The sequence below is a fragment of the Oryctolagus cuniculus genome, chromosome 6, assembly GCF_051225735.1.
Source record: "Oryctolagus cuniculus isolate XC-2025 breed Fujian yellow rabbit chromosome 6, ASM5122573v1, whole genome shotgun sequence".
NCBI lineage: Eukaryota > Metazoa > Chordata > Mammalia > Lagomorpha > Leporidae > Oryctolagus > Oryctolagus cuniculus.
Window position 1 is genome coordinate 38,652,462 of NC_142872.1, and position 22,324 is coordinate 38,674,785.

Consider the following 22,324-nt stretch of genomic DNA (forward strand, 5'->3'; position numbering starts at 1 on the left):
ATCAGAATGACAGGTCACTCCCCAAGAGGCAGGGAGGGCCCGAGGAACCAGCCACACAGCCACAGGAGGCAAAGTGTTCCGGGCACAGGGCACACATGGGCTGGGTGTTTGGCCCAGAAATTGTAGACACCCACGGCTCCTACTGGAGTACCTGGGTTAAATTCCCAGCTCTGGTTCCTGATCCCGGCTTCCCCCTATTTTGCACCCTGGGAGACAGCAGCGAGGGCTCAAATAGTTCAGTTCCTGCCACCCATGTGGGAGACCTGACTGGAGTTCCCAAAACCCAGAGCAGCTCTAGCTGGGTTAGGCGTTTGGGGCGTGAACCAGTAAATGGGAGATCTCTCCCTCTCTCTCAAATATATGTTGTTGTTGTTGTTAACACTATAGCCTCAAGAACCTGAGTGCCAGGAAGACAGCATATGGCTTGGGGGAAGTGGGGGTGGGTTCTAGAGGCGGGAAGGTCCTGAGAGCCACTAACATGGGCGGGGTCCCTGGGACCCCGGTGAGCGAGGCAGGCTGGCAGCCCTGGGACCAAGCAAGAGCGCGATCGCGATGGAGGGGAGAGGAGACGGGCTCCCCGCTCAGCCAGCCGGAAGCTGCTTCCTGACCTCAGGGCTGGGCCAGGCTGCCCACACTGAGGCCGCCCTGTGGCACAGGCGGAGGAGCAGCAGCCGCCTCTCCCCTTCCTGGCTAGGGGGCAGCTGCACGGGGGGCACCATGCCAGGGGGCACCTGGAAAAGTGCTGATGGAAGGCCCCATTTCAGGAGAAAGTGGAAGCTGGGCTGGGCTGGCAGCGGACACCAGGGCCTACATCAGCAGCCCCTCTTTCCGGTCAGGCCTCGGGAATGCGAGCAGTGCTGCTCTGCGCACCAGCTGGCTCCTTCCCAGGGCACCATGAGGGCAGCCGTGGGGCCCGGGAGCGGCTGTGGGCAGGACACTGCAGCCTCGGTGGGTTAAGAGGAAAGACTCCAGATACGGCCATGGGCAGGAATTTCTAGTCGGTCATTTGGGAGAAAAGACCATAGTTAGACATCAGGAAAAAGACCATAGTTAGACATCAGGAAGAACTTCCGGGCTACGACTCAGAACTGGCAGCTGTGCCCTCTCTGGAGGAGCCTGAAGTGGACCCGGGAGAATGCCTGCTTCCTCAAGGCTCAACCCTGCACGTGGGGCCTTTCCAGCCCAGAACACAGCCAGGAGGGCGCTGTGGCCGCCTTGGCCACCTCCACCCCCAGGAGCCCTTGCGGCCATGGCCATCTTCCTCCTCCCCACTTCTTCTTCTGCTCACCCTCCCCCACCCCACCCCCGCAGCTGGTCTGCTCAGCCCCACCCAGCCCAGCTGGGGAGCAGCTACTGCAGCAAGGGAAGGGGCAGGGGCCCCGAGGGACTGAGCCGTCTAGTCTCCCCTCTCCCTGGAGAGGGCTAGGGGCTCAGGAACAGCCGCCTGGGCTTCGATTTCCCAAGAATGGAACAGTGGCCTGCCGGAAGCAGCCAAGGCCATGGAGCGCATCCCAGGAGCAGGCGCAGGCCCCGGGCTACGTGCTCCCCAGACACACCTCCTGCATCACCCCCTGGATTCCTCAACCCCCCCAGGCCTTCCTCGCACTCCGCCAGTGACCCAAGGGGGATGGGGACACAAGGGTCCCAGCCAAGCATACCCTGTCCTCGCAAGCTCAGGCCCCGCCCCCAGAATCGAGGCTCTGCAGTCCCCCCACCCCTTCCCTGCTCTGTCTGCCCCCTGCTGTCCCGGCAGCCCGCTGACCATGGCCCTTTTCTCTCCCCCTAGTGGGATAGAAGGTGATGATTCAGCCCTGAGCAGAGCGCCCTGCACACAGGCCTGGCACAGGGCAAGGCGGGGAACGCCCGTCCTCTCCCAGCCAGGCCTTGTCCCCTGGCGGGGCCCCTCAGGGCGTGGGTTTGTGCAGAGGAAGCAGGAGCCTGAAGCTGGGTGTCTCTCTGGACTTGGGTCGCCTCAGAGGAAGCCGGCTTTTCTGCATGGGAAGTGAGCAGCCGGAGAGAGGATCGAGTGTCCCCACACTGAGGCCGACGGGTGGCCAGCCCGGAGAACCGGCTCCTCGCTGGGACCTGCAGCCTGTGGGGCCCGGGAGCCACTTTCAGTTCCACATAAGGAAGACCATGGCGGGGCCAGGGCCGCACAGGGAGGGAGCGGCGCCCTGGAGAGCGAGTAGGGTCCTGGCCGGGAGGGTGTGTGGTCAGGCAGAGGACTGGCCACAGATGCCTGCAGTCGCCAGACACATGAGCTAACTGCGGTTCTGGCCAACTTCCTCCTAGGACGGGCTGTGGCCTCTGCCACCAGTCCCGTCTGTGCCCGCGGCCCTGCCAGTCCTCTCCCGGCCTTATGTCACGGAGTATGCGTGACAACGGGGCGGGGGGAGGGGGTGGGGTGGCCACCGTTATTAACCCCATTTTAAAGCTGGAGAAACAGAGGCTTTGAGACACCAACTTCCCCCCACTGTCTCATAGCCTGAGCCTGGCAGGGGTGGGCTTCGAACTTAAATCCATTAAACTCTCAACCCTGGCTTTTACGCTAGACCATGAGTAGCTCGTGAAATGTCGGAAGAGAAGGGGCCCTTAAAGCCCCCCGCCCCCGACCAGGCCTATTGTACAGGGGAGGAAACCTAGCCCTAGAGCACACAGCCCGTCAGCCAAGGCTCCACGGCCAGACAGCGTCCAAGCTGGGTCCAGACCCCGGAAGTCCCGACCCAGGGCCGCGTTTCCTTGGGGGCTGCTCAGAGCCACCTTCCTGTGCTGAGTGGCAGCACCAGCACGGAGCCCTGAGCCATCCTCTGCCCCACATCCGCCCTCCTGCCTGCTCAGAGTCTTGTATGAATGCCCCACACAGCTGGAGGAGAGCAAAGGCAGCCAAGGGGGGACAAGCAGGTTAGTCAGCCCTCAAACCCCACGGCTCACCTGTGCTAAGCAGCTGACAGCTCTGGGGCTACACTGGGGACCACCTCTCCCCAGCACCAACCTTCCACCGCCGTGTTCTTCTACCACCTGTCCCCTTGCACACACCGCCCTCCTCCCGAGTTGTGTGTCCCCTCTGCCGTGTCCCTCACCCTCCAAGGCCAAGCCACCTCCTTCAAGCAGGCTGCCTTCCCCAGCAGCCCAGGAAGAACCCCCCTTCAGTGGGGAGGCGGCTAGGCCCGAGGTGCGGTGCGAGAGGCCCCTGGGTCCCCAGGCACCTGCGTGCCACCCGGCCCAGCTCACCTGTTTGTACTTGTACAAGAGCAGCAAGAGGAGCAGCAGCAGCAAGGCCATGACGGACAGGCAAGCGACCACCACTGGCGTGAAGAGGGACCCCTCGGGGAGCTGCACGTAGGCTCCTGCGAAGGCGAGGCAGACACATGAGCGGCAGAGGGGGCCTCGGAGCCTCCACCCCGGAGCTCAGGCCAGCACATGGGCCGAATCCCCCCACCCCAGCACTCCCAGCCCTGCTCACGCCCACAGCCCCCATCCCTGCGCAGAATCACAGCCTCCTGGGGCTGGCGAGGACCCCTTGGGTGTGCACCCCACCTCTGCCGGGGCAGAAACCCCTCGGCAGCAGCCTGGCCTCTACTTGCAGCCTCCAGTGATGGGCAGCTCACTACCTCCAGCCAAGGGTGAAAGGGCTGCTCCAGCTTGCATCAAAATCTGCATCCTCAGAGTTTCCCCTGCCGCTTCCCGGGGTGCCCTCTGCAACCACCCAGCCTCAAAGTCAGGCTCATGGTCCCTGCATCTCCTCTTCCCTGGATCTCAGACCCCAGTTCTTTCAAAGTGTTTGGAAGGACAGAGTTTCTATCCCCTTGCCCAGATTAGAAGCTTGGGTCTGAGTTCAAATCTCACCTCTGCCAGTGAGGGGGTGTGTCACACTGAACCCGACTCTGCCCTCTAAGCCTCAGGTATATCGTCCCCAAATGGGGAGGCAGATGGGACTTCCTCCTAGCGCCGTGAGTTAACGGAGATCTCTGTAGAGCCTCATGTGATGCCCAGCACAGTGCCGCCTTCCATCAAAACGTGGCTCTGCCCCCGATAACGTGCAACCGCCAGCAGCTGCTCCGCAGCCAGCAGCGAGGCACCCACGTAACCACCCCTGAGCCAGCCAGAGGCCAGGGCCTCCTCTGCCCCCCTTCTGCCCCAGGCACACAGGGACGGCTGAACCGGGGCCGTTAGAGGCCCGAAGGTGCCAGGAGCCTTGAGAATCAGAGAAGCAGCCCACAGGAAGCCTGTGTGCAAAGCGGATCAAGGTACCCTGTGTGAGCACCTGGATTGGATAGCAGCCCCCAGGCAGCTTCCCGCACAGCGGCTCCGAATTGGCCAGGCTGCATCTCAGCAGAAAGGGAGTCGCAGAGAGACGGAGGAGGCTGCCGGGCTGGCGAGCATCGCATCTCCTCGCCCATCGTCCAATCCCTCCCCAGACTCTAAGCTCCATGGGGACACTGGTCCCCTGCATGGAGCAAGCATATAGCAGCTGGCCTAGGCCGAATGCATACTGCAGACTCAGTGACCCCCAGGTGCAGGACACGAGGTGCGTTAGGGGCCCGGCTGCTTTTTCTCAGGCCCTGTTCTGTTTCCTCTCAGCCTCACCCCTGCAGGGTCCTGGACTTTCCCATCTGTCTGTCGGGCACGAGGGTCTGAAGCCGGCCCGAGGGGAAGAGCCCACCGCTGCTGGGATCTGCTCCACTCCAGACTCTGGGGGAGGGGAGGCGCGGGCTCACCTATAGACACGGGCCTGAAGGTCTCGGAGTCATTGCCCACGGTGTTGAGGGCCCTGCACTCATAGGTCACGTTGTGTTCCAGGGACCCAGTGGACAGCAGGCTCTGGACGGTCACTTTGTGGAAGGGCTCCTGGCTCAGCACCTTGGGCGACGGGTCCTCCCAGATCCACAGCACGTGGGCCTCATCACATCTGGGAAAGCAGAACGCAGCAGGGCGCGTGAGGACTGCAGCGCTGTGGGGTGCCCAGGGCCTCAGCCTGGGGTGAGGGGAGCAGAACCCGCTTACCTGTCAGCATGGCCCCTGCACTGCAGCCAAGTCACGTTGGGCTGGGGGTACCCGGACACGTCACAGAAGAGGGCGTCTGAGCCGTTGACTAGGGTCCTGGTGAGGGTCACTGCTGGGGGGTCTGCGTGGACCGTGGAGAGGTCAGGCCAGCTGCCTTCTCTGACCACCTTGCACTGAGCCCGATCTCTCGCACCCTGGGTCAAGCCCACCTCTCTCTCCAGTGGCCCAGGGGACCCCCAGCCCACCCCTCCCCACCACGCACATTGCAGGGCGAGCTCGAAGGTCAGAGCACTGGAGCCACCCACGTTCCTGGCCAGGAAGCAGTAGCGGCCGGCCTCGGTGGGCTTCAGACGGCGCAGGGAGAGGCTGGACGTGTACCTGCAGGAGAGGGACAGCGGCCCCGGTGAGCCCCGGCCCTGGCCAGGACAGGGGGCTCACACAAGAACCTTTCAAGGCGTTAATTTTCTGTTTGATAAAACGTCCAGGGCACAGAGGCCACGGCTGAGCCAGGTGCACAGGCAGGGTGTGAGACAGGCGACACCACCATCCCATTCCTCATCGGTTTTCTCATCAGACTGTGGAGACGCAGGAGAGCTCAGGTTTTAAGGTGCAGGGAGGCCCTGCCTTCAGCACCGTCCAGAGGAGCAGCATCCCTGCGGCAAACCCCTAAATCCCACCAGCCCTGGCGAGTCAGACGGCGACAGCCCCGAGAGGCAGGGTCCTGGGGCTGCTGTTTAAGTACCACACTAGCGTGTCTGTGGTCAAGTCTCGACTCCACTTCTGACCCAGCTCCCTGCTAATGCACCTGAGAAAGCAGCAGCGATGGCCCACGAACTTGGGTTCCTGCCACCCATGTAGGAGACCTGGGTGGAGTTCCAGGCTCCTGGCTTTGGCCTGGCCCAGCCCTGGCTGTTGTGGCTGTTTGGGGAGTGAACTAGTAGACTCAAGAACTTGCTTGTTCTATCATTCAAACACATGCATCTTTAAAAAGAAAAAAATGAATGGCTTAATGTGCTGCAGGTTGCTATGCCCAGGGTCAAACCCTGGCACTGCCATTTCTTGGCGGTGTGGCCTTAGAGAGATATTCAGCCTCTCTGATCCCCTGCTTCCTTTGCTGGGAGGGCAGTGTTGATGGTTATCAGCCCACAGGCGTGGGCAACCAGGTAAAGGTGAGTGTATTTTGTGTGAGGGGCACAGAACCTGACCTTGAGGGCACCGAGTTGAACCATAGCTTTCCAGACAGTCAAGGCCTGGATATGAGCACGGATGACTTAGTGCCCCCGGGCAGGCTACAGGGACATTCTGTCTACGTTTTCTCTTACCCTCTGTTTCATAATGTGTCCACGATGAGCACACATTGTAGATAATAGTGCTTTTTCAAAAGACACTCCAACAAATCACCAGATCTTGCTTAGGCAATGTCTGCAGCTCCCATGAGCCCACAGTCCCTGTACTCACAGGAACGTGTGGCTCAGCCAGACCCGGGACCCACGGCACCCCTCTGTGTGCATCACTTCTTTAAACAACGGACCCACAGCCGGCACTGTGGCATGCTAAATAGGCTAAGCCTCCACCTGCAGAGCTGGCATCCCACATGGACACCGATTCGAGTCCCAGCTGCTCCTCTTCTGATCCAGCTCTGCTGTTGGCCTGGAAAAGCAGTGGAAGATGGCCCACGTCCTTGGACCCCTGTGCCAGCGTGGGAGACCCAGAAACAGCCCCCAGCTTCAGCTATTATGGCCATCTGGGGGAAGTAAGCCAGTGGACCCAAGAAGATGGAAGACCTCTTTGTCTCTCCCTAATTCTACTTCTCCTAATAAATAAAATCTTTATTTAAAAAAAGTTAACTTCAGCTGAAAACAATCCAACTTTCTAGGTGCCTCAAATGCACCATCACGGACATATCCAGCAGTCAGTGAAGATGCAGGGGCTGTGTGCCACACACGAGCACTTAGGCTATGTCCTTGGGTATCCAGGTTCTTTTCCAGAGTCTATGGCCCCGTCCCCACTCAGGGGTCCATGGACTCCAGGTTCCAAGCTTCTGCCAGAGACAAAGGCAAGCTAGGGACTCTGGTCATCAGGGAGCACGAGAGAATGGAGGAGGAGGGAGAGGAAGATGAGGAACTTGTGGCTTCCGAGTATGGACAAGTGAAATACAGGGATCAGTGAGGCTGGGGCTTAGGAGCCAGAGGAAGAACCCCAGAGCATGCTGTGGTTGGAAGACGGCAGAGGGAGTGTCTAGCTCAGGGAGGACCAGCAGGTCTGAGACACCCGTGCTGGAGACGCTGCCCGGGGACTGTGCTGAGAAGGGCTCCGAGGCCGTATCTGGACCCTGCAGGAGGGAGCTGCAGAGCGATGGGACAAGGGAGTCTCTCCTGAGTGTACACGGTGGGAGGTGTGGCATGCACACCACGTGTCAGCAGTCCTTCCTCACTCTCATAGAGCAGGGTACGAAACCACGGCTTCAATATCCAGGTCCAGCGCTCCCATAAGGGAGGAGACGGAGGCGGGCCGGCGTCGTGGCACAGCAAGTTAAGCCACCGCTTCTGATGCTGGCATCCCATATCAAAGCATTGGTTCAAGTGCCAGCTGTTCCGCTTCCGATACAATTCCCTGCTAATGCAGCTGAGAAAGTAGTGGAAGATGGTTCAAGTTCTCGGGCCCCCTGCCACCCATATGGGAGACCCAGATGAAGGTCCTGGCTCCAGCCTGGCCTACCCCCAGCCTCTGAGGTCATTAGGGGAGTGAACCCGTGGCTGGAAAACCTCCATCACTCTGGATGTCAAATAAATTAGTAAGTTTTTTAGAAAAAGAGGGGATCATGCTGTGGCACAGCAGATAAAGCCATGATCTTCAGTGCTGGCATCCCATGTGGGCCTTAGTTCAAGTCCCAGCTGCTCCAATTCTGACCCAGCTCTCTGCTATAGCCTAAGAAGTAGTGGAAGATGGCCTAAGTCCTTGGACCCCTGCACCCATGTGAGAGACCTGGAAGAAGCTCCTGGCTCCTGGCTTTGGATCAGCCCAACTCAGTCCACTGTGGCCATTTGGGGAGTGAACCAGTGGATACAAGACCTCTCTGTCACTCCCCCAGTAACTCTGCCTGTCAAATAAATAAATGTTTCAAAAAAAAAAAAAAAAAAAAAGGAAGTCTACTCCCTCCTCCTGCCAAGATCTGGCAGGTGGCTGGCACCCTACAGTCATCGTGACCGAGGAAGGCAAGAGGAATGCAGTTTTCTACGTTTGGATTGGCCAAAGAGCACAATGAGTGAGGAGAAAGAATGGACAAGGCCAAGAAATGGTGGCCTTCCAGAAGAGGGCGCTGGAACCTGCTCACTGAGAGTGAGGCCCAGAGGGGGGAGGAATTCACTCGGGGTCACACAGCAAGTTCTCCAAGGGCAGAAACCAAGTGCGCCAATTGCCAGCTGAAGCATCCCCTACGTGGCTTTGGGGCTGTGCACGCGGGAGCTGTGGTACCTGTACATGTCCTTGTTGGTGATAAACTCAAGCTTGGGCTCATAGTCGGAGAAAGGCCCCAGGTAGGTCCAGTTAAAACTCTGCAGGTCTGGGTAGGCCTCCACCTGCACTTGGAGGTTCAGGGTCTCGCCCACCGAGACCTCCTGGAATAGGTTCTGCTTCGAGGTCAGGTTCACATAGGCACTCCCTGCGAAAGAGAGTATGGAGAGATTAGTGGAAAGTCTGCCAGTGTGTTGGTTTTCTGGGTTCTCCATCTTCGCTCAGCTGTCCCTGAGCACCTGCTATGCACCAGGCCCTGTCCCGTCCCCTCCCTGGCCTGCCTCCAACGTCTCTCTCCCATCTCCTGTCTCAACACCAGACTCGGAACCCTTCCCCCTGGCCCCTGGAGAGCCACAGTACCATCCTCTCTGTGTCTCCCTTTCCTTACTTGGATAATGAATAGATCCCATCTATGCTTTGTTTTGACTTTTTGAGAAAGTTTCTGCATTAGAAAAAAGCAATCTTGTTCTCCCATGTGCCCACGTGCGTTTGGTCAGTGTGGCTTCCACACGCAGTTCTGGAGTGAGTGTGCGGCCCCAGCCGGCCATCAGGGCCACCCCGCCCCCGCACGAGTGACTGGTCTGGGTTAGGCGTGCCAGTCACGATTCTCAAGTCTGTGAATTTTGTTGAAACTTTGAGACGGGAGAAGGCCTTGAGTGAGGGGTCACCAAGCAGGTGCTTCTGGGGGAAGCTTCGGGCCTGCCTTGGGGCCGGAGAGGCGAGGGCCGAGCACAGAGACAGAAGCGGCTTTCCCACGTCATCGGAGCACCTGGATCTGGCTGTTCCTGAAGGCGATGATGAGAAGCCGCTCCAAATGGGCTGCCGCTCCCGAGCCTGGGGGAGTCCCCACTGGCAGCTTCCAATGACACCTCGCTAGGATGGGGCTCAGTGGCTCTGGTGGCCTCTCAGGCACAGAGTTGTGGTCAGAGCCCCACAGCCACACTCCACCACCACGCCTCCCCAGGTCTCCCACTGAGCTCCAGAGAGGTCTTCCTAGAACCCCAGAGCTCTGCAGAAAGCCCCGGAAAGGGCCAATCTCCAAGGGCGCTGCTGCTTATTTATTTTTGTGAAACCTAAAACTTGCTCTTCCAACCTGCTGCGTGCCTGCTCAGCAGCTCCCAGGGCTCACCACGGCCTCAGTGATCCGGTTTGGTAGCGACGGCTCGCGTCCAGCCCGACAGATGTGCGCATGCTGAGCCGAGCAGCGCCTCCTTCTTACACCCAACTCACCACGCGCCTGCATCTTCCAAGTCCCCCAACAGCACAAGCACCCCCTCCTCAGCGTGCGCAAGCCATTTCCTCCACCAGGAGCCCCGCCCTCTTCTGTTTACCCTCCTCATCCTCCCAGACTCGCCCCACCGCGGAGTCGCCAGTCCCCACTCCAGGACACAGGAGCTCTTGGTCCGGGGACTTCTGTTGCCCATCCAGATCTCTCTCTCCCTCCCCTCCCCCACAGACACAGACACACACACGCAGACACACACACACAGACACACGACCTCATCCACAGTTTCTTGCTTCTGCTTCTTTCAGGCATCTGTCTCCTCTCTCCATCTAGTCCACGAGCCCTTAGAAGCCACTGTTTGCCTTCTCTCTCTGTTATTCAGTTGTCCACCCATCCATGTGTCCATCTACTCATCCATCTGTCCATCCATCCACCTGCCACCCCCTCCATGAGCACCGTAGTGACCCCGCCATCAGCTCCAGCCTCAACCACTGTAGCGACCTCCCTCCCACTCCTTCCCCACCCTCCACCCCGGTCTCCCTGCAGACGGCCCCTGAGAAAGCACCAGGAAGCCCCGTCGCATCCGAGCCTGGTCACGTCCCCTCTGCTCAACCTTCACCTCTCTCAAGAGGAAAAGCCCCTGCATCGGGCTGCAGGACCCGGTGAGACTGCCACCTCCCCTTTGCCTGTCTCCCTCTCGCTTGCTCCACCCTAGCTACGCTGGCCGACTCGGTTCTCGAATAGGATGAGCACCATCCCACCTCAAGGACGCTGCTGGCCCCCTGCCTGCAGCCCTCTGCCCAATGTCTGCACAGCTCGCTGCTCCTCCAGCCTCAGGTCCTCGCCCAAGTGGGGGCATCCACGAGCCGCCCCTTGACGCCTGCCTGCAGCCAACTTGCAATGCTCTAACGCTCTCTGCCTGCCTCTGCTCACTCCTTCTGCTCCCTGCCCGCCGTGTCGGGCTAGGGCACCAGCTTCAGGATAGGGCACTTGGTGGGGGTTGTATCTGCTGCATTTGCACCTGTGATCTCAGTGCCTAGGCCAAAGCATGAGTGAACCCAACATTCATCGAGTGACTCCTCTGAGAAGCCAGATGGGCTTGGCAGCAATGGTGGGGGGACTGAGAGGGGAGGCAGACAATTCTAAGTGCATCTGCTCCCCCCTTCCCCACTTTGCACACACGGCACCCCCACACAGAGCTCCCACTGCGCAGCGAGCCTAGGGCACTGCACAGCCTCTGGGGGCGATGATTCACCACTGCCTCCTGGAACAGCCAACACGTGAGCCACGGCCTGTGGCCACCCTCAGGAGCGCCTGCCTTGCAGTTCCCAGGCCAGCGGCTGCCACAGGCCCTCTCTCTTCTCCACCCCCTCACTTCAGGAGCCAGCACGGCATGTCTTGACCAGCACGCACTCTTTCCTGCCTCTGTGCTGTGGTCCAGCTCCCTCCGCCAGCCACCTCCAGCCTGAGCTGCTGCATCAACAGCCCAGGTTCTTCCCCGGCCTGTGGTCTCCTCTCCCACACGCAGCAGCAGCAGCCCGGGCCTCCCCAGTGAGTCTCGTCACATATGAGCGTTCACACTGCACCAGGCCCTGCTCTCCAGGGACACACACACGTACGTAGGCACACGCTCATTTAGTCCTCACGAGTCTATGAGGTGGTTGTGCTATCTCCCTTCTGCAGACAGGGACACCGAGGCACAGGGGCTGAGTGACCTGGGAGTTATCAGCAGAGCCAGGCGGGACAAGGCCTGGCATTGCATGCTCCTGATCATCTCGCCACTAAGTGCTGCCTCTGTGCAACCTGACCCCAACACTCTCCTTCAAAGCTTCTGTGATCGGGGCCGACGCTGTGGTGTAGCAGGTAAAGCCACCACCTGCAGTGCTGGCATCCCATATGGGCGCTGGTTCTAATCCCACCTACTCCTCTTCTAATCCAGCGCTGTGCTATGGCCTTGCAAAGCAACAGAAGATGCCCCAAGTCCTTGGGCCCCTGCACCTGAGTGGGCTTTGGATCGGCTCAGCTCTGGCTGTTCTAACCCTTTGAGTCGTGAACTAAGACCTCTGTCTCTCTGTCTATGCCTCTCTGTAACTCTGCCTTTCAAATAAATAAATAAATCTAAAACAAAACAAAACAAAACAAACCCTCCCACGATCTCGCAGCAGGGTGGGAGGCAAGCTAGCCCACACCTTCAGGTGTGGCTCCTTCGCCACTTGCACTCCATCTCCACCCACCGCTCAGGCCCACCCGCAGCCCTGCGGTGCTCAGCTTCTTTCCGTGTTGGAAATACCCCACTCTCTTCGACTTCTGGCTTTGCATACGCTGTTCCCCTTGCTCTCCTCACCCCTTTGCCTGCAAGCCCAGTTCAGCTGAGGGGTTGTTTCTCCAGGCCCGAGTTGGGGGAGCCCGCCACGTTTCCCCCATGATCCCTCTGCGTGGTCACTGTGCCAGCATCTATGTGCTTTGAGTGGCCCTGGGCATGAAGCAAGCAAGGAAGGAGTGAGCAAAGCAAGTGCTGTACAGAACTCCTGGACCCCCATCCCGAGACAAAAGTGACAAAGTGATGCTGAAACAAGACCCAGCCTCGTGCTGCAGGAGCACCAAGGCGGCAGGGAGGGTGCCCAGAGTTGGGTCCCGCAGCCAAGCCCGGGTCCACCTGCGGCGTACCTCACAGGGTCTCCTCCCTCCCACCAGCGGCTTCTCCTTCTCAAGCCCTCACCACCCCACCCTGCCCCGGGGTCAGCCCCACACCCGATGCTCACCTACCACCCGGAAGACCATGGAGGAGGAGCGGGTGCCCTGGGGGTTGGTGGCCACGCAGGTGTAGTTGCCCGCATCTTGGAAGCTTACGTCACTGAGGCTGAGGGTCAGGACTTTATGGTAGCTACCATCATGGAAGTCGGAGTCTTCAGAGAGCGCGAGCTGCGGGCAGATGGAGCAGAGGTTTCCCAAGGTCGCGTAGGCATCCGAGAGCTCTGGGCTCAGCGCTTCAGTCTAGGGATCACTGTCCGCCCTGCCTGTGCTCGGGCGAGGGGCTGCACCGTGAGCCTCAGGCTCTTCATCTGTCAGATGGCACTGCCAGGGGCCCCCTGGCCCTGGGGTCGCAGTGAGAAGTGAGAAGTGCAGAGCAGGGGCTCAGCCTGTACCTGGCACACTGCAGGCGCAGCAGGAGGGAAGCCGTCCCTAGACAAAGCCTAGCACCGTTCCCTCCCAGTTCTCTCCATTCTGTCTCCCACAGCCTTTCTGCAATAGGTTCCGGGCCCCTGGGCTCCCCCGTTGGCCCAGGAATCCCTTGCTGAATGAGTGGTCAGCTAGCATCTGGCACGCGTCTGGATGTCGAGGCAAAGGTCATCTGTCAAAGGCCCAGGAGCCGAGGCCTGCTTCTCCATCAGCAACCAACTGGCAGCCGCATCTCCACCCCTCCCTGGGCCTGCGCTGTGGCCCCAGCCCCCAGAGCCAGTTTGGGGTGGGGCCGGGGGCTCCATCCTGTGGGGCCTGTGGGGGGATAGACAGGCTCTGCTCTTGCCCCCCCCCCCTTACCCCACCCTGGGGACTGACCTTGGTGTCGCCACGTTGGAGGAAGACGTTGAAGTTGTAGTCGAGGTTGCTGGCCGAGCACACGATCGAAGCAGTCTCCCCCTGAATCCGCACCAGCTCCGCAGGCGCCAACGTCAAGGAGGGGGGGCCCGGGAGCACTGAGGCCAGACAAGAGACCCCTGAAGCCTCAGCCAGAGCGGCCGCTCCATTCCCTGAAGTGGTCCAGGCGCCTGGCCCGGGTCCCCTTCATTCTCCCACCCCAAATCCTTGGAGACACCACTGACGCCTCTACAGAGCAGCTCACTCCCTGCATTGCCCACCCCAGCTCTGGACTTTGGCAACAGCCAGCTCCCAGCCCCCCACCCCCACCCCCCCGCCTCCCCTTGCAGCAGCCCAAGAGCCCTCCGAACAACGTGAACCAGATGCCACCTCTCTCCTGTGCAAACATTCCGTGAGTTGCCCCCACTCTGGCCATGAACTCCCTGGGCCATTCCCGAACATCGGAACCCCTGCCACCCTCCGTGCACTGCCTGCTGCCCCACCCAGGGCCCTGGCACCTGCCTCTCCCTCCTGCTGTGCTTTTCGTCTTAGGCCTCAAACGAGCGGCTGCGCTCACCCCTCCGATCTGTGGTTCTGAAGTTGCTCGAGGGAACGGCACTGAGGCGCAGCGGGTTACGTGCTGTTTGTAGTGCCGGCTTCTCCTAGCACAGTGCTGGTTCGAGTCCCGGCTACTCTCTGCTTCTGACGCAGCCCCCTGCTCATGTGCCTGGGAGAGGGGCAGAGATGGCCCAAGTGCTCGGGCCCCTGCCACCCACGTGGGATAGCAGGATGGAGCTCTTGGCTCCTGCATTTCGCCTGGCCCAGATCTGACTGATGTGGGCATTTGAGGAGCCAATCAGCAGCTACAAGTTTTCCATCACTCTGCCATCAAATACACAAATCTTTTAAAAACAAACAAACAAAACACCTGAGAGAAACCTCCCCTGGTGAACTTAGCTGAGTCAGCCCCACCACTGGGCTCTGTGCTCATCACAGATCATGTTTCTTTTGTTTCTACTAGATGTCAAACGAGTGACAACGCAGCATCTTGGACAGCACACTGAAGTATCTGTGCCTATTGCTGTAATGGAAAGATGATCTCATCCAGTTTCATCAGGCAGACACACTCAAGGTCATGCCCACAGTCGCTGACGGAATCTCGGCACAACTAGGGCCAGGACTCTTGGCGTCACCCCACCCAGCAAGTGCAGGATCAAGGGCCAGGAAAGAGCCCTATTGGTTGCCCCTGCCCATACAGAGGGACCCTGGGAAGGTTTAGTAGCCTGAAACCCCAGGGGCACTGGTGGCCGGCCACCTCCCTCTGACCCCACAGCTCATTACAGGGACTGACTCCCGTCTCAAGCCCATTGCTGAGCCTGGGACCCGGCTCACTCTCACCCATCTCCACGATTGCACTGGGTGCCTGCCCAGCAGGGGGAGGCTTCCTCCACCACCTGTCATCAGCCTCCTTTCTGTGCCCAGGCTGCCTCCCGGTGGGAAATCCACGCCTGAGGGTGTGGGAGAGCACCAGGCCCTCCTTGCATTTCTAGAACATTCTGGGCCCCTTCCCACCTCCCCTCCTTTGCTGAGGCAGGTCGCAGCACTGCCACCTCCTCCCTATCATTCACAGTTGGCCGCAAATAAAATGCCTCCTGCCCAGCCTTGATCTCTCACCCTACAGAACTTTAAGAAATTTTTCAACCATTCAGTTTTTTTTTTTCAATCTATGAGAGGCAGAGAGAAAGTGACAAGGAGACAGAAACAGGTTCACTTCTCAAATGCCTACAAGGGCTTAGGCTGGGCCATGTCAAAGCCATGTCTCCCAGGTGTGTGGCCCCTTTGAGCCACCACAGCAGGCTCCCAGGAAGGTGGAGTCAGGAACCAGAGCTGGGTGACAAACCCAGGCCATCTGATGAGGGGTGCAGTGAGCTCAGCCACCAGGCTTGTGCCTACCGCGCCCCACGCACTGTTTATTCAACCGCCTTGCACACGGTGTTCCACAGCCTGTGCAGTGGTCTGAGATGCTCCTGCTCACTGAGTCACTGCTTTGTGTGGGGTCTGTCTCCTGCCCTTGACACACCACAGCTGGGTTGCTCCCCAGACGGGTGTGTAACAGCATTGGAAGAAACAAGTGACAAGCAGGGGGACGTTCTGAGACCTCCCCTCCAGCCTAGGCCACAGCCATTGTCTGCAAGGCTGCCAGCTCTCCATCCTGGCCAGCCTCTCCGGCACCCCCCCGCCCCCCCCCCACCTCCCGCCCCCCGCCACTCACCTTGCTGCACTCTGAGCTCAATACCGATGGACTTCATTATCTTGCCGTCCACCAGAGCACAACAATAGTAATCCCGGCTCTCAAGGAACTTGGCCTTGTGGATGGTGAAGCCATGCCAGGGCGAGAAGGTATAATTGGTGTGGGGCGGGACCGGCCGGTTGCGCACCCGCATCAGGGAGACGCCTGCGGCCAGCGCCGGGTCAGTGAGCAGGCAGGGCAGCAATGCATCCTGGCCCTCCAACACCGTCACCTTCTTAGCTAGCACGTTCCAGGGCCGGACGGGGTCTGCACAGAGGGAGGACAGGGTCACGATGGTCCTTGGGCCACAGGGTCCCTGGATGTTGGGGACAGGGAAGCTCAGAGAGGCAGATCGTTTGATCGAAGTCACTCTGTGCCAGGCAGTTCAGATGATGCTGGGGACAGGTGCACCTGGGCTGCAGTCCAGCCCCACTGCTTGATGCTCTGTGACCTTGGGCAACCGACTACACTCCTCTGAGCCTCTGGAGAGCGGGCAAAGTCACGTGCAATGACTACCCAGGGCTGTCGTGCCGACTGCATTCTATGCGAAGCGCTACAGAGGTTCTCATTGGCCATCAGCCCTCAGAGAGCACGGGGCTGGTTTACCGGGATGGTGAACGTCAGGGACCGGCCTACTGACGTGGGATCCCTTGGGAAGGGGTTAGGCATCCTCACCTTTGACGTAGACATGGATGGTGGCGCTCTCCCCAAGAGGGTCTCCAAGCTCTGTGCAGTGATAGGTCCCCGTGTTTTTGAAGGTGGCATTGTTTGTGATCAGGACGCTGCTGGGGGCGTCCGGGTCCAGGGTCCAGTATGAGGAGATGGGGCCATCCCACTTGACGGTGCCATTGCCCAGGCATCGCAGGGTCACCACCGCACCCGGCTCCACCACCAGCTCAGGGCCGCTGGGTTCTATCACGGGCACTCCTCCACCTGGGGGAGGGACGGCAGACAGCATGAGGCCTGCGGGCACCTCTGGGCCGTCCTGACTCGGACCGCTCGAACCCTGGATGAGGAAGTGCTGTGGCACACTCTGCATGGGCCTCGGACCCCCGGTCATTTGCTTGGCTCCCAACCTTAAACCTGCTGGGGAAAAGACAGACACCGCCGACCATCGGGGCCCACCTAAGAGAGGGTGTGGGCTTCCTCTATCTCCCACCCACCAGAGTCTCTGTCTTCTCTGCTGTGGGCACCCTAGGCCCTGTGCACACAGTAGGCCACGTCTCTAGCGTGCAGCTCAGGGTTTGACTTACAGCGGGGCTCAAACAAATCAATAAAGAAACAATTCAGGCCAGCACCGTGGCTCAAGAGGCTAATCCTTCGCCTTGCGGCGCCGGCATACCAGGTTCTAGTCCCGGTTGGGGCACCGGATTCTGTCCCGGTTGCCCCTCTTCCAGGCCAGCTCTCTGCTGTGGCCCGGGAGGGCAGTGGAGGATGGCCCAAGTGCTTGGGCCCTGCACCCCATGGGAGACCAGGAGAAGCACCTGGCTCCTGCCTTCGGATAGGCGCGGTGCGCCGGCCACAGTGGCCATTGGAGGGTGAACCAATGGCAAAGGAAGGCCTTTCTCTCTCTCTCACTGTCCTCTCTGCCTGTCAAAAAAAAAAAAAAAAAAAAAAAAAAAAAAGGAAACAAATCAATGGAACACTTGTGGCCAAGTCCCCCGACTTAATTCCCAAGGGCAGGAGCAAGAAAGGTGTTGAGTGTCAGCCAGAGTTTGAGGCTTGTAGCCTCTGTTGTCATACCCGTTCCCACCATGGCAGCCCAGTGGGATGGTTCAGAGGCTCTGTGCCTCGGTTTCCCCACCTATAAAATGGAGACAATCATACCCATTTGTTGGCACGTCAGGCACTTTCGATGCATGGGAACCCTTTAGAATGCCATCTGTCACAGAGTAAGTAGTCAGGGTGACCCTGCTGTTTATAGTCTAGGCTGGCCCCAGCTACCCACCCCGGGGGTCGGTTTACTTGGTGTGGGGGGGGGAGGTTGCGCAGTTTCTTTTAAGGAAAATTTTCTTGAAGGAGAAAAGAGAACTTGAACCCCCTCCGGGAAGCAGGCCCAGTGCTCTGCAGTGTCAGCGCTTCTCTGGCCCCTAAAATAGGGGTGCGGGAGGGAAGTGAGAGCTGATTCACCGGCTCGGAGGGGTTGCCAGGCGCCCCCTGGCCTGCAGGGGCGGAAACACATTGAGGGCACCGCTCTCGGCTCTGCTTCCGCTTCGCCCGCGGCCCTTCATCCGAGGAGCTTCTCACTTCTGCTTCCCAGAGCCATCAACCCCCGGAGAGGGAGAGTCGCCTGCTGGGCATCGCGATGCCCCCGGGGCCACTGTTTCTCTGCATGGGGCGGCCAGGCCCTTGTGTTCTGCAGACCCCGCTGTGGCGTCTGCTGCAGCACCCATGAGAACGCCTCAGCGGCTCCGCTGAGCTTCTAGTCAGCGCAGGGACCGAGTGAGCTGCGAGCACAGAAGGCCGGCACCTGGACCTGGGCCCGCCTGTGCAGCGTGACCACACGCAGAGGCGCCAGACGTCATCCCACCTCTGCAGCGCCGGCGCGCCCCATCCTTGCTGCGCCACCCAGCGGCGGTTTGCGGCAGGACTCCGCGTGGAGTGCACGGAGCAACCTGGGTTACCTTCCAGGCTTTCGGAGTGAATTGCTTCATCGCTGAGCCTCAGGCTCCTGTCTCAGGAGAATAATCCCAGTTCCACCCCGAGGGCCGCTGGGGAGGCAGCCAGGTGAGGGGTGGCTCCTCCTTGGCTCCTGCCCGGGGCTGCTGTTTCAGTTGCCACATCGCTGTGCCCCACCCCCATGCCTCGGGATAGATGACAGAAGTGGATTTTCAACAGCAGCAGTCACAGGCTGAGTGCCTGAGTCTGTAACACCGCCTGCTCATTCTCTGAGCCTGTCTTGTCTTGTAGGCAGCGGCTCCGACCCCTCCCTCCCTGTGCCCCTCACCCCTGCTGGGGCCTCCTGGAAATGCGGTCACCCACAGGCGTCTGTCCTGGCACCCCAGAGGCTCACGCAGGACAGGGCTGACGCCCTCCACGTCTGCCACCAACTTCCCCCTGCTGACTCGGCCCTTGGAGACGGGAAGCCTGTTCTGCCTGTTCTGGGGGCGGGGGAGGGAGGGGCGGGGCTTGGTGACCCCTGACCCAGACCCCTCCTGCCCAGTCCACTCTGCATCTTTCTCACCTCGGCTCCCAGAAGGGACTCCCACTCCACACAGACACACGACACACACACAGACACACCACACACACACACACACACACACACACACACACACACTGCAGCCAAAGCTCAGGCCTCTTGGGGAAAAGCCCAGCTCTGGCCACCTCTAAGGTGCTCCAACACCCACCAAGCCCTCCCAGTGGGCTCTCACCCCCCACAAATACACAGTGACCCACAAGAGGGGTCCCGGGGTGAGGACAGGACAAGGTAGTCAAGTGAGACCTGTGCAGCTGTCGGGGCTAAAGGCCCAGGTCTGTCTTGATGGGGTCGTGGGGAGTGCACGTGTGTGCATTTGTCAAACCTTGCAGGACCCACACTCCCTGCTCGCTGTCAGTCACAGCTCACAAACAGCAAATGCTCAGCTGGGCAGGATCGACTGGGCCAGAACCAGACCTTCAGTGGGTGGCCTGGCGCTCCCTCTGCTCCTCAGGGGCCGGACACGCCAGCCCCACAGGTCTTCTTGTGGGGCAGCCAGAGTGGGGCTGCCCTCCCCCTCCCTCACTCCCATCCTCTCCCCAGGTCCCCCCCAGTGCACAGCCCCCACTAGCCAGGCACCTCCTAGATGGAAAGCCTGCAGCAACTGCGGTTGCAGTAAGGTGGGGGTGGGGACGGGCCCCCCTGGATGGCCAGGTCTGTGAGGGCTCTGGCTGTAGACCCTCTTGCTGGCCCCACCAGGCTCCCCAAAGCCCTATAGCCTCCATCCCCACCCCCGGATCCCTCTCCTGAGCACTGAGCCAGGGTGGCCAGCCTCTCTCCCTCTGATCCCTTATCTGGGCTCCCAAGGAAGGAGTCATGGGAGGGCTCCCAGGCAGCCAGAGCCACGGGACCTGCCCAGGCCCTTGCCACTCTCCCTGGCACAGGGCTGGACCAGCAGTTTTGGCACGGGTGTCTCCTGAGAGCTTTTGAGAGGGGCAGACTCTCGGGACACACCCACGGAGCCAGCATCTGCTTTGGAACAAGAGACCCAGAGACCCAGGTAACTTCCCGTACTCGTGGCCAGGTCTGAAGGGCATTGCTCTAGGCTGGGCCATTTCTGCCCCCACTGCCTGGCATTGCAGAGATGCAGACGTGAGCCCAGAGCGTCTCAGAGCTGCTCAGGATACGCCGAGGGTCCAGGGCTGAGCTGGGACAGACCCCCAGCCCCCAGCTGGGCTAGGTACACACCACCTTCCCCCAGCCATCCCACCCCTTGCCACACACACTTTCTTCACCATCCACTGCCTTCCCAAAGCTCATAGCTACTCACCAGCCTCAAGTTCTGTGCTGGGGAGGCGGCAGCGCGCCGTCAGAACACCCAGCCTGAGGCTCTCTGTCGCACGCACACCAGAGCCCGCAGATCTGCGCTTACCTTGCCACACTGTGGTTGCCAGCAGGACAAGCAGAGCCCCTGGGCCCATGGCCGTGGCGGGAAGCAGCAGGCTGGGGCAGGGCAGGGTCCCCAGCGCCAGGACCTCTGGACGGTGCCTCCTCCGGGCTGCTCGTCTGTTTCCCTCTTCCTCCTCCTCCTCCTCGGGCTGATCCTCTTCTTCCCCTTTCAGCTAGGCAAAGCAACCACAGAGTTTGGAAATCTTGGGTCTTCAGAAGAAAACAAAGCCATGACCCCCCAGGGGGAGGGGTTGGAGGCTGGGGCAGTGCCAATCCGAGCCCAGGGGAACTGGCACATCTGGGGGCTAAGGGAGAAGAGACACACCCAAGACCCGGCTGGTGGTCAGCAGAACAGATGGGGGTCTCCGGGAAACCAGGTGCTAAGGTCCCAGGACGCTCACCAGCAAGCCCTGGCTCCCTGCACTACTGAGATTTTGTGACACACATTTGGTCTTTGCCCTGGCTTCCGTCTACAACACGTAAAATCCTTGCAATCTTCAGAGGAACAAGTGTCTTGTGTATGCGGATGAGTGCCCAGGAGGCTCACAGCCCCCAGCTAGCTTTAGGACCTTGCTGGTCACCTGAAGGCCCCGGGCGGAATTAGAGGGTTGGTACTTCTCATCCCACCTACACGGGTGGGGGCTTCCCTCAGAGCGGCGACCCTCCCCCACACCTGGCCCCCACATCTTCATCCATGTCCTTGGTCACATCCCTTACAATCAACCGGTAAACACAAGCGCTTCCTCGCTTCTGTGAGCTGCCCTTGCAAATTCACAGAGCCCAAGCAGAGGATTATGGGAAGCTGACTTACCACAGGTGAGTCAGAAGCACAGGTTAAAAAACAACCTAGGCTTGCAACTGGTACCTGGGGGTGGGGGGGCGGTCTTGGAGACTGAGCCCCTTGTCGCCTGGGACCAATGCTGGTGTCAGCACTGAACCGCAAGGCACGGCACCAGCTGCCGGCTGCCGCAGAGCTGTGCCGTTGTCCCCTTTCGTCACGGAGACTTCTGCGTTGACTGTGGAGTGAGAGGATGGGAAGACCCGAGCTTGTCTGTTCCCAGCTTCCCAGAGGGAGGCGCGGTCACTGTTCCCGTAGCGCAAACAAGCTCAGAGAGTGAACACCTTGAACTCGCCTGTGGTCATGTGACCACCGAAGGGCTGAGCTGGAATTTGCAAACAGGCGGTCTGGCTTCTGTGGGTTAAGTTATTTTTTAAATTTTATTATTATTTTTACAAAAAATCCCATGGTTCGATCATAATCTTTAAATTAATCAATAACATCCCTTCAGAGGTATGTTACTTGTGCCTCAGCGTTTCCCAAGTGTCTAACATGGTTAAATAGTTACTTTTTGAAACAAACAACATGTCTATTGCATTACCTAAGCCAAGAAAACTGTTGTCTGCTCTATGCAGGGGTGTGTGTATGTGTGTGTGTGCGTGCGAGAGTACACGTGTGCATTAAGAAAGGAATTTAAAACCAGATAAGATGGAGGTTGCCTGAAAGCCACGAGTCTGGGGGAAAACGGCCCTGAAAGACAGGTTAATCCTCACTGACGGGAAATAGCCCAGCAAGGTGCAGGTTCCCACTTAGGGCCAAGTTCCCTGGGATGCGCAGCACGGAGTGAGCAACTGCCAGTCGCAGCAGCTCATGTGGTCTTGGTAACCAATGCAGCCCGCAGTGCAGGCCACCTCCCTGTCTGTTTGGCTCTGTCTGCTTGGACACCACACCTGGACACTATTCTGGCCAGGTCCCGGTGGTCATCCTTACTGGGCACCAGCACTGACGCTCACTCTTGGTGTGCCTTGACCTGTCTTCCAGGTGGCATATATCTATGTTCTTAGATGTACACAACTGTCTTTCCAGGAAATTATTCTGAACTGTTAGTAGGCATGAATTCCAAGTAAAAGTGACTCAGGAAGAAATAGAAATTCTCAATAGGCCTTTCACAAGTCAAGAGATTTTATCAGGAATCAAAAGCCTGCAAAAAAAGAAAAGTCCAGGATGAGCTATCTTCATGGGAGAATTCTATCACAATTCAAAGAAGAAATTACACTAATCCTTCCCAAACTGTATATATAATACCATCAAAAATAATTCAGATATTTAGGAATAAATTTAACCAAAGTA

At 59.3% G+C, this 22,324-nt stretch overlaps 1 protein-coding gene across 2 annotated transcripts in view; it reads right to left on the reverse strand.

Annotated features, from left to right (window-relative positions):
• The window catches only part of CSF1R (colony stimulating factor 1 receptor), a 29,222-nt gene extending 8,014 nt beyond the window's left edge, over positions 1-21,208 (reverse strand). The window contains exons 1-11 of one of the 2 annotated variants that reach the window (XM_070076307.2): positions 21,062-21,208; positions 20,180-20,369; positions 16,284-16,541; positions 15,591-15,875; positions 13,301-13,437; positions 12,505-12,664; positions 8,479-8,665; positions 5,267-5,382; positions 5,005-5,125; positions 4,719-4,909; positions 3,232-3,347 (exon numbers count right to left, since the gene is read on the reverse strand). In XM_070076307.2, coding sequence (XP_069932408.2) covers positions 3,232-3,347; positions 4,719-4,909; positions 5,005-5,125; positions 5,267-5,382; positions 8,479-8,665; positions 12,505-12,664; positions 13,301-13,437; positions 15,591-15,875; positions 16,284-16,541; positions 20,180-20,228 — 1,620 coding nt within the window. In that variant the 5' untranslated portion in view covers positions 20,229-20,369; positions 21,062-21,208. Of the gene's footprint in view, positions 1-3,231; positions 3,348-4,718; positions 4,910-5,004; positions 5,126-5,266; positions 5,383-8,478; positions 8,666-12,504; positions 12,665-13,300; positions 13,438-15,590; positions 15,876-16,283; positions 16,542-20,179; positions 20,370-21,007 lie in introns of both variants that reach the window. The other variant, XM_070076306.2, reaches the window with a different exon arrangement.
• Between the last annotated feature and the right edge of the window lie 1,116 nt (positions 21,209-22,324).